The sequence below is a fragment of the Oratosquilla oratoria genome, chromosome 31, assembly GCF_046742065.1.
Source record: "Oratosquilla oratoria isolate Oo_2021 chromosome 31, ASM4674206v1, whole genome shotgun sequence".
NCBI lineage: Eukaryota > Metazoa > Arthropoda > Malacostraca > Stomatopoda > Squillidae > Oratosquilla > Oratosquilla oratoria.
Window position 1 is genome coordinate 4,455,810 of NC_134807.1, and position 18,430 is coordinate 4,474,239.

Consider the following 18,430-nt stretch of genomic DNA (forward strand, 5'->3'; position numbering starts at 1 on the left):
ACGCGAGTATTATGATGCAACATCGCACGTCTGGCAGCTAATGCTGCCCGCGAGATTTTGGCCCGGAGTGAAGGGGTGAATGTGTGCCAAAGGGAGTGGAATGTGCTGAAGGAGTGCATATATAGTTGTACTTTCAGTATACCTACAGAATCCATTAATACCTTATCAACCACCCTCTGGCATGTATAATTTTGCTTGGCCCTCTTCTTAAACGCTGTTTGCTATCATCACCTCATTTTAACATATCTCCAACATCATCTTTCTACAATAATCACTTCTTCCTTCAGCTATTCATCACTCCTGACATCTTCCCAACCACACTCCTACACACCCCTCCCTTTCAACTTAGTTTTACTTAATGCTGACACATCCATAGTGTGCATTGGAAACACCAAGGCAGAATTCTTTTCTTTGTACCACATGGGAATCCCAAAGAGGTAGAAAAAAAGGTAAAGGACACGTTCAAGGGAACAGCATAGACTAGTAGCTGTAATATAAAAGTATCATCATTCCTTAAAGAGTATAGCTTTTTAAACTCAAACATAAATGAATGATGTGAGACTCTAGTCCATAAAGGCACCCAAAAACAAAGTATTAGTTGCATTTGCAGTTAGTACTCCACTAAACATTGCAAAACAAATTCAATTTTTGATTATTTTTTGGGGGGGAGAGAACCCCTCTTAATTCATCCAAACAAGTTTGGGCAACAATTTGATTTGGAAAACAGTGATTTGTCCTGAGAAGCTTAATGTCTCAGTTTTCAAAGAACCTCACTACAGTACTGTTATTCACAGGAGGCCGGTCCTCTAGTACCTGCCCTTCCACACCTCCTTTTAGCTGGAGAGGTAGAAACCAATCTACATCTATATACATGTCCTACATGCACAAATTGTTCATATATCCATCTAGTGCAACACGTGCTACAGATGGATCCAACTCGCACCACACTGGCCAACACAAACCAATACTCTGCACAAAGAGTTTGTGCAGCAGCCACCACATATCAGACATGCATACATATACCAAGGGCTCTTTCCTCCTTACCAGGGTGGTAGCTATAGCCAAAAGGCATAATTCCACTCCCATCCACCACCCCTCTCCCTCTCATCTTGGCTCCTCATGGATGACAGGTCATCCACCCATCACACATAAAAAACACAAATATATACATAAAAATATACTAAACATACTATAAATAAACATTAATGGTATCAAACACATGGTTGCTTCAATTCCTACATAAACACAACATACACATATCACTAATAAGGAAACTAAACCACAATCCATGCTACCTACATTCAATGAAGACACATCTAAGACAATACAAAGGTGGATTCATGGCATTAATACACAACAGCATGCCCTTCTCCAAAAATACAAGAGAAACTAGACAAACACTAACAGACAACACAACACAAACAGATAAAGAAAACTACTTACAACAAATAGGTCATGAGCCCACCAAGGCTACATCCCAACTCCAACCCCACACTGGTAAGTGACGTAAATACACACCATCTATATTAGGCTGAACACAAAGAACAGACCAAAAAGGGGACAAAATATTTGAACAATTTCCCTATATATATCTATCAATAGGCTTCTTCCTGCTTATAAAGGAGTTAGCCACCCAAGGCTGCATTCAGCATCACACTCCCATCTGTCATCCATTTCATTTTAGCTCCTTGAGGATGAAGGGTCATCATTGTCCCCTGGCCATTGGGTTAGAAGCAATGCAGCAAGGCACACTACATCCACAGCAGGGCCAACCATTTTATTTACATGGCAATCCTTCCTCCCCATCCTCTATCGCAAAATTAGAGAAGACAAGGAGAAATCCCTTTGGTCGACATTTTATATTCCATTCATTCTCCACTCACACCTATCTCTAGACTGCTCACTTTCCTGCTCAACAGACACTCCCCTTATACTCACGGCTCCCTTCACCCCATCTCGTCTCATTCTTGGTCTTTCCCTAAGATTCATTCCATCCACCACTGCCTTCCACTCTTTGCTAATCTTCCCTCATTCATCCTTTCCATGTGCCCAAACTATTGCAGTATTTTTTCATTTACGCTATCTGCCAGCTCACTTTCCACTCCTGCTCTTCTCATTCCTTATTCTATCCATCCTTGTAACGCCCATCATGCTTCTCATATTTCAACCTTTTACTATTAAAAGGTTCTGCCCCATACAATGTCACAGGTACAATCATCCCTTCTCTTCACATCCATTCCCAGTTACCTACTTCTCATGACATTCTTCATTCCCCCAAAGACATTTACTTGCTCCTCTCACTCTTCAGTTTACTTCTACCCCCACTCCTCCATTCACTCAATCCACTGCCCTTGGTCTTTCTTTCACAAGACCTGTGACCTCCAGTAAACTGGTATCAGCCCTTGAGTGGAACCATCACTTAGGGAAAAGATACTGTGTTGATGTCTGGGGCATTGTAGTACAAGGTGTTCTGTGCCTTTTACATGGGGTAGTTTGAATATGTGGCCAAGCCTATTCTGTGTTGGCAATGTCTGCTAGGTGAAGTCCTGAATGCAAGCATGCTAATATGGTTCTCGTCTGGTGTGGGTGTGCACAAAAGGGGTGGGGTTTCCTCTATGGGGCTTATGTCCTGGGGGTTGATTGGTTGGAATATTGAGTTCAGCAGTCTTTATTGAAGGGCTTGTTTAATTATCTGGTTGTGTATATGTTTCTCTGTGGATGTCTTGTGTGATATAGGTGGTAGATTGTTAGGAGATATTTGAGTAGTATGCTGCCAGGCCGGTGTAGTTTTTTGTTGCATTCTTGTGCCACATGATGGGTGTGCAGTGTTTAAGGTTCTGGCATAGAATTGTGTTCCTGTAATTTTCATGTGGTGTTCTATCAGGAGTATTTTGGTTTCTGTATGTGGGCATCCAATAGGGGTGTTTAAGGTGCATCCTATCATCATTTTCAGTGCTCCGCTTTGTAGTGTCTGCAATTGTGTATGTTTGACTTGGTGACTGTTGGGAACCACATTATGAAGGTGTAGTTTAAGATGGTTCTTATGAATTGCTTGTAAATGATTACTATTCTATTTCATTTTATCTTATTTACTTTATTTGTATTTTTTCTTGTCTAAAGTCAGTGCTAGTGATGAATTTTGAGTGGGTCTCTTTTCTTGTTGATTTTTACTGGCAAGTCTTTCATACTCAAATGTTAGGACTAGAATCTCACTTCTTAGACACTTTAACATCAAACTCACTTTCTCAACACATCAACAACATTTTGCCACTTAAGATTCTTACCAGGCACCTCAAACTTCTTCATTGCCCCATCTATTGGCTCATCCCCTACTCTAATTTTGGAACTTGTTTCAATGAAATGCAGTAAAGCTAACAGCCTAACAACTGCTTCAAAAGAGAAGAGACTTGCTCAAGTCATGCACTGCTTGAATGGCTCGAAATTCATAGCCTGGAAAACATTTTCACAGACGAGATGCTCTTCACTGTCGAAGAAGCTCATAATAGCCACAGTGCAGGGTTATTGCAGAAAATCGTCACGCATGTCCAAAGGATGCTAGGAATGTCTATCATACACAAAAACCATCATCAGTGATGGTCTGGGCTGGAGTATCCTCAAGGGGTAAAACTCCTCTTGTTTTTGCCCCTGAAGGAGTGAAGACAAGGGCTGCAAGCTATGAAGAACTTATCATTGAGCCTGTTGTGAAGCAACTGAGCCAAGACTTGTTCAACAATGGCACATTTCTCTTCCAGCAAGATGGAGTACCTGCCCACACTGCCAACAGTAAGTGATGGCTTCATGACAACACCCCATATTTCTTGTTGAAGGAAGAATGTCCTCCCTCAAGCCTCAACCTTAACCCAATGGACTTCAGCATCTGGTCCATATTAGAGGCCAATGCATGTGCAAATTCTTGCTGTTAAGTAGTAGCTTTAAAGAAAGAGCATGAGTGGGACAAAATATCAGAAGAAGTAATTTGTGCCACTGTCAAGGCAGTGCCTAGTAAACTTTGGGCAGTCATAAAGAAATGATACTGGTTCATCTAATAATTCTTTGCTGTAACATTGGTAGAGACGTTGTTAACATGTATACATATTGTGAAATATACTGGTTGAGATTTGACTATTTTTTTTTGTGACTTTGTGACAGAACTTGTGTGTCACCCTGTATGTTTATTTACCTAGTTGTATTATATGGGAAGGGGAGCCATGCTCGTGGTGCCCCGTCTTTGTATCTTGCAACATCTAGTTTGTTCTTAAAATCTTGTATGGTGTTTGCACACACTATTGTGTGTATATATACATTCTTACTACAACCCAAAAATAAATAAATAAAATTAAGACCCATAAGAAACTAGAATAATATTGGCATGCTTGCATTCAAGTCACCATCCAGCACTATGACAGTACCAGCAGAAAATACAGATGCACCCATCATGCAGAGGACACCAAGCACCTCATCCTATAGTGCCTCACCCTGGCTATACCCATATAATATTACAATATTTCTTCCTTGAATGACCTATGGAGCACTTTCTTGGCTCCTCCCTGTTACCTGGGAGTTGTGGATCTCCCGAAAAAGACTTTGGGCAACAGATTGATAGATTTCAGTCAATCTATTTTCTCCTGTGTGTAGTAGTTGCATTTCATCCAGTAGCCTTGTATTACGTCTCTTCTGAATGGTCCTTACCATTCCTTCCTGGCCTTTCAAATGGTCATTACTATCTCTTCTACTTCTCAGTCAATAGATGGCGACTAGTCAATGGCAAAGTTTTCCTACTTTTCTATTTCCTCTTCTGTATTTCATTCAGTAGCCTCGTATTACGTCTATTCTGAATGGTCCTTACCATTTCTTCCTGGCCTTTCAAATGGTCATTACTACCTCTTCTACTTCTCAGTCAATAGATGGCGACTAGTCAATGGCAAAAGTTTTCCTACTTTTCTATTTCCTCTTCTGTATTCTTGCCAATGGAACCAATGATAGGTACTTGCTTGTGGTAGTCCTGCAAGATGGACAGTAGAGTTGCCCATATTCATAACCCACCAACCCCTTCACCTCCATCAGGAGTTGCAGCCCTAAGGAGTTGACGCAAGTCTCTGGAGCGAGCCCAAGATTCTTCTATCAAAATCAACTACACTTCTTACACCTTTACATACATAGAAAACACAGTGACAATTTCCATCCTTTTACTTTCAGTCAGAGACACAGAAACAATCCCACACCTATAAAATATATGATAATAATAATAAAAAAAAAAAATCTTCTGAAAGAGATCTGTGACACAGCCAAAGGACCATTGCCAGCCAGTACGGTACTGCATGTATCCACTTGGTGAAAATTGAGACACCAATTATCATCTACTGTTATTACTATTCTTGACAATTTGCACTATTGTAGTTTATGGATGTTCCCTTGTATGCAAGGTATGTTTTTTCCTTCTAGTTCTATGGTAACCTTAACTGGGAAGTGGTCTCAGGGGAGATCATGTATGGTTTCCGATGATGTCTGTGTTTAGGAGGGTGAGCACATTGTAATACAGTAAACCCTTGATGTAAAGGACGTTATTGGGACAGTTATATCCAAAGATCCGTTATAACTGAGGATCACTCGCTATAACGGACGAAAATCCGTTATAGCGAGGGTTTGTCCGTTCAGATTTTTTGTACATTATATCTGATAACAGGTATATTGAGGTCTGTTATATCGAGGGTTTACTGTATCTGGGGAAGCTGCATGTTGGTTACGTAGATAAGGTTGTATATGGTGGAGCGGTTGGTAGAATTTGCCAAATCTAGGTTGGGGACCTGATCTAGTATTTTGTTTCCTCTTTGGTCTGCTGTTTGTATTTAGCCAAAGGGGACTTCAATAGCAAGTACTAGTACCATATAACATATTCTAAAGGAAGGCAAACAAATGCTAGTTAAAAGTATCCACAAAAACAACAATTCCAGTCCATGAGTTAGGAGCTCTGCTACAAGCAAAATTAAAACCAAGTTGACCCTGTTATGTAACTAAAGTACCACTTTTAAGCCCCTACCTCCTGATAAATCAAAGTGGGGCTTCATGATATGGTCATATATGGTATTAGAGGATATTCTATGGATCTGGTTAAACAAACACAGATACGAGTACAAACTCTTGCCCAAACTTCACAAATGATTACACTGGACAGCAAAGATTTTGCTGCTGGGGTAAAAGCATGTATTTCACACTAAATCGAGGATGCTGATTCCAAATCTATACTCAGAATTTTTCTAGCGCTTCAAGATTTTGAGTTGTGCACATCGACAAAATTATAACTATACTTTAATAGATATCAGCCGTATTATAAGATTTGCTACAATCAAAGTGGTCTAAATGCAAAATCAAATAAATAACAGCAATAAAAGAAATGATGAGAATGTTAGTTTAGCAACAGATTGTGTGTAAGTGCCAAATACATCAGTTTGTTCTTGGTAACTCTCAGTGTCATTTGCAGTGCTGTCATATGTGGTATGTGTAGTTCTCGTTCTGCACAATAACTATTTTAACAGTGTTCATTGTTAGATCATGAATAGGAGAAGCTGTGTGAATCACCCAAACAACTTTTGTTATGTCTGGAAAATTTGCTGTGTGTGACCAGCAGAGGGACATTGGCACCAAATTAAAAACTATTTATATTATTTCGGGTGTAAAGTTGGGGACCAAGACGTGAGGTGGGTACCTCATATATACACTATGTGTTACTTAGGGCTTACATAGCGGCTGAATGGAAAACGGAAGGAAATGCCTTTGTTATACCAATGGAATGGCGAGCCAACCAATCATGTCTGATTGTTACTTTTGCATGACTAACATTTATCATGGGGAAGCTCACTGGCTGAGCAGGTTAGGGCATCGTTACTTGCAGCGAAGGTTGAGGGGATGGTGGTTCGAATCCTGCCATCGGTGAAGTTGAACCAAGGGCATGGTTCATTAAATTCCATGCTACAATGTCCTCTGTGAGGGGCACCATCCTAGCCTTCCAATGAGAGGAGTTTGTGATATTAAACCATATCAATATTAGTAGTTTCTCAAAGAAAACCACAGCAAAACTGTGTATACAGATTGTAAGTCGGCTCTAAAACTGGTCCCATATACTCTGACCCAGTTCCCTCATCACATGATTCACTTGAAAATGAGGAACCCCTTGATTCTCTTTTCATGGAAGTGTACACAGTTGATTCTAAGAAAAAGAAGCCATGAATGTTTAATCAAGTTGATTTGAACAATTTAGTAAGAGACCTAGCATTGTCAAAGGAGAAGGCAGATATTTAGGGATCCAGACTACAGCAATGGAATTTCCTACAAGAGAGTACAAAAATTTCTAGGTTCCATTTTTGCCATGAAGATGTATCTGTCCTTTTCAAGCAAGAAAATAATGCTTGTTCAAGTACTAATGCAAAATCAAAGACACATGCATGTGGCTAATGAATGCTGACTGTTTAGACTTGAGTAAAATTAGTCACAAATCTGTGTTGTTACTTATTCGGAATGAAAAAATCTTCCATTCCTGTGGGTTGTATCACCAGTTTGAAAGAAATTTATGAATTGATGGAACTCGTTCTGAAAGAAGTTAATTACTCAGCTCATGAGTGGAATATCTGTGGTGATTTAAAGGTGGTTTCCCTCCTAGGACTGCAGCTGGGATATACCAAAAATATGTATTTCCTGTGTCTTTGGAACAGCCATGACAACAGCAATCATTGCAATGTAAATGACTGACCTAAAAAAGATGAGTGCAATAGTTGGTTGGCAGTGTGCAGTATATGCCCCTAATTGACCTAGAAAAGATCTTCCTTCCACCCTATCATATCAAACTAGGTCACATGAAAAACTTCATAAAAGAAATGATGCATGACGGTTGTAGCTTCCAGCACCTTACTGAGAACCATGCCGGTTTAATAAACATGCTAACAGTGTTTGAAAGAGTGGGATGCTGAATGTCCCTTATAATGCACTTCTTGCATTCTCAATTTTTTCCAACAAATCTTGGTGCCATTAGTGACAAGCATGGTGAGAGGTTCCACCAGGATATACACGAGATTGAAATGAGGTATCAAGGCCAGTTCAACCCACTCATGATGGGTGACTACTGATGGTTCCTACGATGGGAGACGAGCACAACAGACAAGCACAAGACCAAGTGTCTCAAACATTTCTGAGCTGAGCACACAATAAATAAAATAAGAATTCCTTTAACCTAAATACATTATATACAGGAGGTGCCAAGATAAGAGGGAATGAAGAGGGCGGAGGGGAGTGGAGTATGTAGGGGATGGAATGGGTGGGAATGATTTCTATGCCTGTTTTTTTGGCTACCTCCAGTGTAAGGGGGAAAAAAGCCTTGGTATATGTATGTACATTATATACAGTACTAATACACTATCATAATAATTATTTACCTTGTACTTAACTATTCCTGATACTAATATGGTATTAATATATAATCATGCACATAACTCAAAATCCCGATGTGCTACAACAATTCTGAATTCAGATTCAGAATCAGCATACTTGATTTACTACAGCACTTTCTTTCCCTTTTTTTTTTTGGTGCCCAGTGTTATTCAAGCAAAAGAATGCCAAATGTGCAAAAAGATCACAGTAAAAAAGACCACTTGCAAACTGTTTGATAAAATCAAATATTTACTTTCAACTTATGAAAAGACACATCTGAGTGGTGACTGGCCTTTGGTTGTTGCATCCAAATGCCACACACTGAGGCATTGTATTGGCTATTTACAGGTTCTTCTTTGTCTATGTTTAAATCCTGTAAAATGATTGAACTGATTAAAAAATCTACTTACCCTAAATCATAAAATATTATTGCATAATACCATGAAAAATATGATAAAAAGATTCATAATTATGTCCATCTCACCAAGTTTAAGGGTAATTTCTACTTTGAGATGGGTTCACCTTGGTACTGACAAGTACTTCCACAAACTCATTAAACTGCTTAGAATTAACATAATTTCCAATATGGCTCATCATTAAGGCAGTACCAACACAGAACAAGCCTGACCAGATTCAAAATGCCCCAGATGCAACACTACCTAGCAGAACACCCACACACACCAAGGAAGAAGGAAAAAAAAAAAAAAAAAAAAAAAAAAAAAAAAATCTATCACACAAAAATACTCTCTTCTCTTCCTCCAAAACCACCAAATACCAGCCTCCAGAAACATATTCATAATCACATCACTCACTGCTCCATTAACACACTGGAAGACAACACATTGCTGCATGCCAGACCCCCTGATATCCATCCCGCTGAATCCTCTCTCCCATGAAAGAACAGGGTCCACCTGGCCAAACTGTGATGCAGCCACCACCCAGCCCTTCTAAGCTACCAGAAGAGACAGGATGACTGCATTGTGGACAAATGCCCAGGATGTAACACTTCACCCCATACTATTCAACATGTCATGGAAGACTGCATTATACACACACACACACGCATGCAAACAACACAACATACACTCCTTAAAGGATTTGTGGGAAAACCCCATTTTGGCTGTGGCATTCCTTGGGGAAATGAGACTGCTTGGACATACAGTCTAAGGAATAACAACACTAAACATTTTGTACAACCATGTCCCACACTAACAATCCCCAGACAACACAATAGCTCTTGTTTAAGTGACTTATGGTCCCATCCAGACGCTGTTGCCAGTCTCCTGAGAGATCATGGGCCAAAAATTTATTCATTTATATTTCCATTAACTTGGATATGGGGTGAAGTAGTGAGACGGGTCTCTAGGAAGATAGGTTTCTTGGTTTGTTTAATTTTATTACGAGTATTATACGGGCTCTTTTCCAGATAATTTGAATTTTGCTGTCCAACTAAGAGTATTAGATTGTCTCAGTCAGGGCCTTTATTGCATCTAGGCTGAAGTGGGAGCTTCAATTACTTTATTGGTCCTTCCATATCTTTGTTCGAGAAGGGATTTGTGGCACATGTCTTACTTCAACTTTTTTGTATATCTCAACTTATTTCCCTATTTTCCTGAGTTGTACCTTATACACTCATGTGTAGGTTGCACATTTTTTCTTTTACCACATTCCAATAAAAAAATGGGAAGCCACCTATCCACTTAACATAAATGCAAAACGGCACTACCTTGTCACTAACAGCAACAATCTGTGATTACAATGTCATGGAATTACCAGGATGTGCTAAACTGAAGCTCAGTGGTTAGAAAGGGGATCATACAACACTCTTGGCCAGGCTCGGTTTATTGGTACTGGATGCGATTCCCTTGCATGGTTAGAAGTAACGTAAAAAGTTCCTAAAAAAATGTATTACTTCGCTCCTATTGACAACCCATGAGTACTAGAGAAGGGAGTCAAACACTGGGTGACAGGGAGATGATGTTGACCCACACCAACCCAGCAGCCAATCAGTGGACAGCCTCCTGCCATGCCTACCCAGCAGCCAATCAGTGGACAGCCTGCTGCCATGCCTATCCAGCAGCCAATCAGTGCACAGCATGCTGCTATGCCTACCCAGCAGCCAATCAGTGAACAGTCCAGCTGGCAAAGGTACAAAGTCAATTACTACTACTGGCTGCACACATTTCACAGGTGTTACTCTGAGGAAGCTTGCGGTACAGTACGTCCTAGTTATACGGTATACATGCATTCCTGAAAACCTTACCGCAAATTGAAATTACCATACACCGAACCCATTATAACATGTAATACTAGGATATGGCAGATGCACCTTCTCCCTGCTCTTTCCTCTTCAAAACACAAGCAGATACCGTATCTGTGAATTTTTCTTACAGTAAAAAGAATCGAGGGTAGTAATTACCAAACATCGTAACTGTGAATTTACCGGATAAAGAATTACTGTATAAGGAGGACTCACTGTACCACTGCCGAACTATATAACCAGTACACAAGCTGGATGTGTGAGCATCACACAGGCTAAAAAAGTGTTAGAGAGGTTCTACAGGATTGGGTTCACAAGGGACTATATCACTGTGTTCAATGCTCCCAAGACAGATGTATGCTCAGTGTATGAAGTTAGGCAATGAGGTTAAGTTTGGGGAGGAAACTGGCAGGGATGTCACAGATTTGAAGAACACAAGGAAACAGCTAATGTTTCAAGAGTACTCCTGCACTAATCAGAAAAGAACGCACCTAATGATACTGTTGGTAATGTTAATAGTGTTGCAACAGACTTGCAGCAGATTCTTGAATACCAGGATGAACTATATCATAGAGGTATGGCCAATCAGGAGCATGATGAGGGCACTGACACTAACCGCATCCTTGACTGTGACCATAGATTGGTTGAATGCATTTGTGTCAACATCAGCTACAAACACATGCCTTACCCATTGATGAATCAGACCAATCATGGATTATGGATTTACAACTACTCTCATAAACAACAACAGCAGTGATCATCTTTGTGTTCATTATTGAGTGCCAAAGTAAATTTTAGAGTATGCATTTCTGTCAAAAATACTCATATTAAAACTATAATTGTTAGAAAATTGTTTGAAACATTGGCACTGAAAAAAAACATATACATCAGTGAATAATATTTGTTATAAGATTAACTAGAATTTCTTTTTAACAAGATCACTTGAAAAATAACTGAGCTATATATGTTTGAAGGTTGCCAATCTTTGACGCCATTTTTTGTTTTTTACTGTGCATGACTCCCTTTCTACATGCGGCACTTCAGCCATGCATTGGAAAGCTTTAATATATATATATATATATATATATATATATATATATATATATATATATATGTATATATGTATGTATATACAGGATACAGGTACACAACCCTTTATCCGAAATTCTGAAAACTGATAAGTTCTAAATTCCGAATGTTTTTCATGAAGGGTAGAAAGCATCATAACATGTTTTGTTTGGTGGGAAAAAACAATTGTGCCCCCTGAATTCAAATGCCCCAAAACTCGAAATTAGAATAAAAAAATAAAAAATAAAAAATAAATAAATAAATAGAATAAAAAATAAATACATAAATATATATTTTTGCTCTAAATTACAAAATATTTTTTTGAAATTCAATTGAATTCTCAAATGTTCTGGATGTTTCTTGCATGTAAACTTTGTCTTTGCGTTGTTCCTCTACCCGTGCTCTCTAAGTGCTCAGTTTCGTTCTTGATGCAGTAGTGAAAGTACAGGTAAACGTCGACTTACGATGGCATTAGGTTTCGATAGAGCCATCGTAAGACGATTTCATCGTAAGTCGATCCCCAATTTGTGTATCACTCTGTTCCGTGGTCACTGTACCTAGCCTACCTGTATATTAACCACCAGAGATACTGAATATAGCCTATTAAACATGTACAGTAGTTTATTTAATTATTTTTATCCTTTTTACCATATTCAAACACTATAATATGTATTTTCAGTACGGAATTTAAATCTCGCGGGCAGCAGCCAATGCCAGCCGTACGACGTGACGTAATAATACTCGCATCATAAAATATAGTCACCGCTTATATCGATCGTTCTCTCTTTCACCCGCGAATTTTGAAAACCACAGAGAATGGGATTCAGGGCACATTTCAGAGAATGTAAAAACACAGGGGCGACTACAATAAATATAATCAAGACGCCGATATGGCAGCGTCGCGAATCCACTTGCTCCTCATGACGCCTACGTGTGCGGCACCGTATGGAAGGGGTTAAATTATCATATCGTCGTCGTCGTCGTCATCGTAAAGTCGAACAATCGTAAGTCGCGGCCATCGTAAGTCGACGTTTACCTGTATGTGTGATTTGTACTGTTTTCAATTATTGTCTTGGCATTCAAACTGCCTTCTAGAACAATTACAGTAAGTCCTCGTTATACAGTACATATGCGTTCCTGAAAGCCTTACCGCATACCGAACCCATCATAACATGTAATAATAGGATATGGCAGACATACCTTCGCCCTGCTCTTTCCTCTTCAAAATATCTAGCAGATACCGTATCTGTGAATTTTTCTTACCGTAAATAGAATCAAGGGTAGTAATTACCAAATACCATAATTGTGAATTTACTGGATAAAGAATTACCGCATAAAGAGGACTCTGTATAAACTGTTCCATTAAAATTACAGGGCATGAGAAACAACATTTAACTGTTGTATTAGCATGTCAAGCTAATGAATAAAAGTTCTGTCCAATGGTTACCTTCAAAATGAAGAATATACCAAAATAGTCCTTTCCACCAGATGTTATTGTGGAAATACATTCTAAGAGTTGAATGGACGAAAACTTAACAAATGTTTCGTTGGACAAAATGTGTACGAGAAGACCAGGGGCTTTGCTCAAACCCAAAGTCTTCTAGTACGGATTATGTTTAAGTCACATTGCTGGGAGTCCATCAAGGCTAAGTTAAATGTATATGGAACAAAACAAGCAGTCATTTCTGGTGGTTGCACCTGTTTTGCAGTCACTTGACATTTCAATTAACAAGCCTTTCAAGACCTACATTCAGAAATTGTGGACATCTTGGATGATATCTGGTGACCTAGATTGAGTTTAGTCATAGAATAAGTGAAAGAAGCCTGGGGCAGTATCCCTGATGAACTAATTACCAAGTCCTTCAGAAAATGTGCCATTTCAAATACTATGGATGGTTGCTTCAAGTACAGTAAAGACAGACAAGAATGAAGATGAGGATGAGAATGAAAATGAAGTCTTGAGGAGCAAGACAATAACTATGACATGACCACTAATGACTGAATATTAATCGATGAACAAATGATAAGAATGTTTGAATGATAATAACAATGGAGAATTTCTGGGATTCAATAATGATAAGTTTAACAACTTATCTATGTTAATAAACACCTTTCTTCTATGACATTTTCTTCTTTACAGTTTGTAATTGTTGAGTTGATAGTTACTGATTTTTTTGTTGAGTTAATTATTACTGTATCCTTTTTTACCCAAGCTCATACATCATCATAGTTCTAAGAAATGCAGCTGTTATTTCATGGCATTATGCATGATGATCTATGGCAAAAGTGTTTTATTCATGTAAGCAAAGTTCTGAAATAAAAATGAATAGAATACAGTACTTATGGTTTTTGCGCACACTATTTCATTCTCCAGTTTATTCCAAGTGTCCACCACTCTACGTGTTAAACTGTTTTTCTTCAGATCTCTTCTGTAGCTATGTTTTATGATTTTCTTTCCATGTCCTCTTGTGCTTCTCCTGTCCCAGTTTAACAAGTCCTCTCTATTGAGTATTTCTGTGCCTTTCATGATTCTGTAGATGGTCAGTAGGTCACCTCTCTCTCTTCTTTGCTCCAGAGCCAGTAACTCCAGTTTAGCCAATCTCTCCTCATATGACAAGTTTGCAAGTGCAGGTGCCATTTTTGTTGCTCCTCTCTGAATTCTTTCTATTTTCTTTATATTCTTTTTGGTACTAGGTGACCACAATGTCACCACATATTCTAGTTTAGGCCTTATCAGTGTGACCAATATGTAGTTATAGCCGAGTGACCCCCGAATTATGTGAACTGATTTGATTTCATTTTCTGTTTATTATTACTCAGAATAAAGGAGAATGAGTGAATCAGCAGTGACTTTAAATTCTATAAAGTGAATACTGTGATGCATCATTGAATCATTAGGCATTGAGTATCCAATGCTGTGCATGGGAATTTGACTTGTATTGAAGAGAGCCTTCCCACTTTCCAATCCAATCTATCCCCTTTAGTGACCTGAATACTGTAATCATATCACCTCATTCTCTTCAGTCTTTCAAAGTTGGCACACCCAGTCTTTGCTCATATGGTTTATCTGCCTGGCTGGGGACCAGTTTGGTTGCTACCCTTTGTATTCTCGTGATCTTATATCCTTCATACTATGAGGAGATCACACTACTGACACATATTCGTCTCGGACAGATCAGGGTTTCAACAAGTTTTTACATCACCTCTTCATCCATATAGTGAAACATCACTTTGATCTTCTGCAGTAGTCGGTATATCTCTCTCACAATCCTGCTGATATGTCTGTCGGGTAAAAGGTTGTCTTTTATCAACACTCCCAAATATTTCTCCTCTTTTACTCTTTTAATGGGTTAACTTCCCAAGGAATAGTAGGATGGTCTTTTGCCATTATTGCCCATTTAAAGCAGTTTGCATTTTTTGGTACTGAACTTCATTTTCCATTCTTGACTCCATACAAAAATAGTGTCTGGATCTTTATGCAATTGTCTACCATCCACCACAATTTTCACTCTTCTCGTGATTTTTGCATCATCTGCAAACATGTTGGTATAGCTGGTTGTTCCTACCACCATGTCACTGACATAAAGAAACATAATTGGTGCATATACTGAACCTATTGGAAGTCCGCTTGTTGCTCTCCATCTTGACTTTTTATCCTTTACTACTGTCCTCAAGCATTTTTCCTTATAAAAATCTTTCATCCATTCAAAAAGTTTGCCTCTCAGTCCTCCAACTTGCTCCAATTTCCACAAGTCAGCTGTGAGGTACTCAAATGCCTTTTCTAAGTCAAGGTATACATACTCTACCCAACCCTCTCTTTTACAGTGCACTCTTGGGTAAAAGCCTAAAAGGTTTGACACACATGCTTTTCCAGATCTGAAGCCAAACCAACAGTCGGAATGTTCATCTGTTCAAGTTATTCAGTCCATCAATCTTCCACAAATTTCACTATTGTGCTGGCCAGTGATAGCCTATAATTTAGTGGTATCACCTTTCTGAATTGGCACCACATTTGCCTTTTCCAATCAAGCAGCACAATGCATTCTTTCAATGAACATTTAACAACACTGTGAACCTTGTCTGTTAATTGTTCCCCACATTCTTTAACATATTCAGTTTGACATCCTGTCAGGTTCTGAAGCATTTGTCACATCCAATGATCCCAAGAGATTAACCAGTTTTATCACTTCTACATTTATATCTTCTAAACTTGGCTTTTTACTCCCCTCACTTTCCTACAGAAAAGTGCTTATTTTTGTTAAAGACCAATTGGAAACTTTCATTCGAGTTGAGGTTTCTTCAAAGACCCCCACCACCCACTATTAGTTTAGCGACTATTTCCGTCTCAATTTACTATTTATAAACCTGTAAAACAGTTTCGGTTCATCTTGGCATTTATCTACTGCACCTCTTTCAAAATGGCTTTCTTCTTCCCTATGAATTCTTGTATAGTCATTCCCATCTTGTTTGCATGCTTTTGTTTTATTACTTCCCTTTCTCCTTTTTCCCCAAGCCGCATCTCTGGCCTTCATTTGTAATCTCACACTTTTTGTTAATCCAGTTCTGTTTCTGCTTCTTCTTTCCATTAGTCTTTGGCACATGTTTGTTCACTCCCCAGTTGTAAATGTCAAGAAAGATTTCCAATTTCCTCATTCCTGTGGTATTCATGAATTTCTCCCAGTTTGTTTCTTCAAAGAATTTGTTCAACCTTACTTTCCTAAAATCAAGTCTCCCTTGTCTGTGTGACTCATTCCTTGGTTCTATTTTCTCATCCTCCAGCTGAAATTAAATTATTACATGGTGATTTCTTCCTATGGGGCAAAGATAGTTCAATGAGCTGATGATGTCTAGTTTTGGTTGGTAACAGGTCTACTCTTGTGGGAGTGTCATCTCTTACCCGGGTCCTTTATCCACTGGGTCATTACTACTGCTATACTTAACAGGGTATTTCCTCAGGAACCTGCTTTGCCACTTGCTTCTCATTCCTCCCAGTTGACCTCACTGCAATTGAAATCTCCAATAAGGACTATATTGCTACTTTGCTCAATATTTTTCTTTAGGAAAAATAACTTTATTCAATAATACTTCTTGATATTCAGCTTCATTCCAAGCTCTTGTCTGAGGGGGGGGGGGCATATGCCACCATGAAATCTCTCTTATTTTACACTTTAGTACTATTTTTTAAGCAAGTTGCTTCAGCCTTGCCTTCACTCAGATTTGGTTCTTCCATTTCTATGTCACTCCTTACCACACACATTACCCTTCCACTGAATTTATCTTCCGTCTCTTCTGTGAGTGTACGCATTTACTTAGTTGTATCTTACGGGAAGGGAAGTTATGCTTGTGGTGTCCTGCCTTTGTATCTTGCAGTGTCTAGTTTGCTCTTACATTCATGTATGGTTTTTGCACACACTATTTTTTCGTCCAATTCATTCAAAGTGTCCACCACTCTCTGTGGAAAACTGTTTTTCTTCAGATCTCTTCTATAACTATCCTTTTTTAGTTTCTTTCCATGTTTTCTTGTGTTTCTCTAGTCCCATTTTAGTAAGTCTTCTCTATCAAGTATTTCCGTGCCTTTCATGATTCTATAGATGGTCAGTAGGTCACCTCTCTCTCTTCTTTGTTCCAAAGTTGGTAATATCAATTTAGCCAGTCTCTCTTCATATGACAAGTTTGAAAGTGCTGGGGCCATTTTTGTGGTTGCTCTCTGGATTCTTTCAATTTTCTTTATATTCTTTTTTTGGTAATGGGTGAATATAATGTTGCATCAGTGTGTGTGTGTACCTATTTCAGGAATTGTTCTTAGAAAAAATAAAACCCAGAGAAATAATGGTGCTAATGCATCAATGACATCACTGATAATATGTAATTCAAATAACATAAAGCCACATTCTCATACTGGGAGACACAGCTTAACTTTCTAATTTTTTTATGCTGGAGAATTTCTTTTTCTGAATTCAGAGAAACAATACTGACTGCCCATAACCTCTTCAATATGATGATGCCTATGTAGGCGTCATGAGGCACACATGTATACGAGGCTGTCGGCATTCAGTATCTTTATTATATTTATATTGTAGTTGTGGCTGTGTAATCCCCGAATTCTGTGAACAGGTCTGATCCCATTTTCTGTGTTTATTATTACTCATAGTGAAAGAGAAGAGTAATACAGTAGTGACTTCATATTTTATATCACAAGTAGTGATGCATTGTGCATTTGGCATCCAATGCTGCACATGAGAATTTGACTCATATTGGAGAGGTCAACAGGTTCCCCCCAATCCCATACATCTGGAATACACCCCACAGTGCCTACCTACCCAGCCTGTCATGAACTTTCTCCAAATCCCTTACCTTTTGCCAAAAACTTCTCCCAAATCTGCCTTTCTTAAACCCACATTGTTCCTTACCAATTACTCCCTGTTCTCTAGATCATCTCTTTTAAAACTTTTCTAAAAATCTTTCCAAATATATTCAACTAATGGATCCCTCTAAAACTACTACAATTGTATTTGTCCCCTTTTCCTTTGTAAAACATATACAGGCACTCCCCTCCCTTAGACACACATTAAACAACCTCATTAGCCACTCCACTATAATGGTACCATTTTTCACACCCCACATGACACCAAACCCAGGTGCCTTACCTTCTCTCATCATTTTCAGAGCTCCTGGTACCTCATC

The 18,430-nt window shown here is 38.8% G+C and overlaps 1 protein-coding gene across 8 annotated transcripts in view; it reads right to left on the reverse strand.

Annotated features, from left to right (window-relative positions):
- Positions 1–18,430, reverse strand: part of LOC143041425 (uncharacterized) — a 53,404-nt gene that overhangs the window by 30,177 nt on the left and 4,797 nt on the right. For 2 of the 8 annotated variants that reach the window (XM_076213277.1, XM_076213276.1), the window contains exon 2: positions 8,672–8,791. The exons of 2 other annotated variants lie outside the window; for them this stretch is intronic. In XM_076213277.1, coding sequence (XP_076069392.1) covers positions 8,672–8,791 — 120 coding nt within the window. Of the gene's footprint in view, positions 1–8,671; positions 8,792–10,452; positions 10,558–18,430 lie in introns of all 8 variants that reach the window. 4 more of the 8 variants (XM_076213275.1, XM_076213274.1, XM_076213280.1 and 1 more) reach the window with 4 other exon arrangements.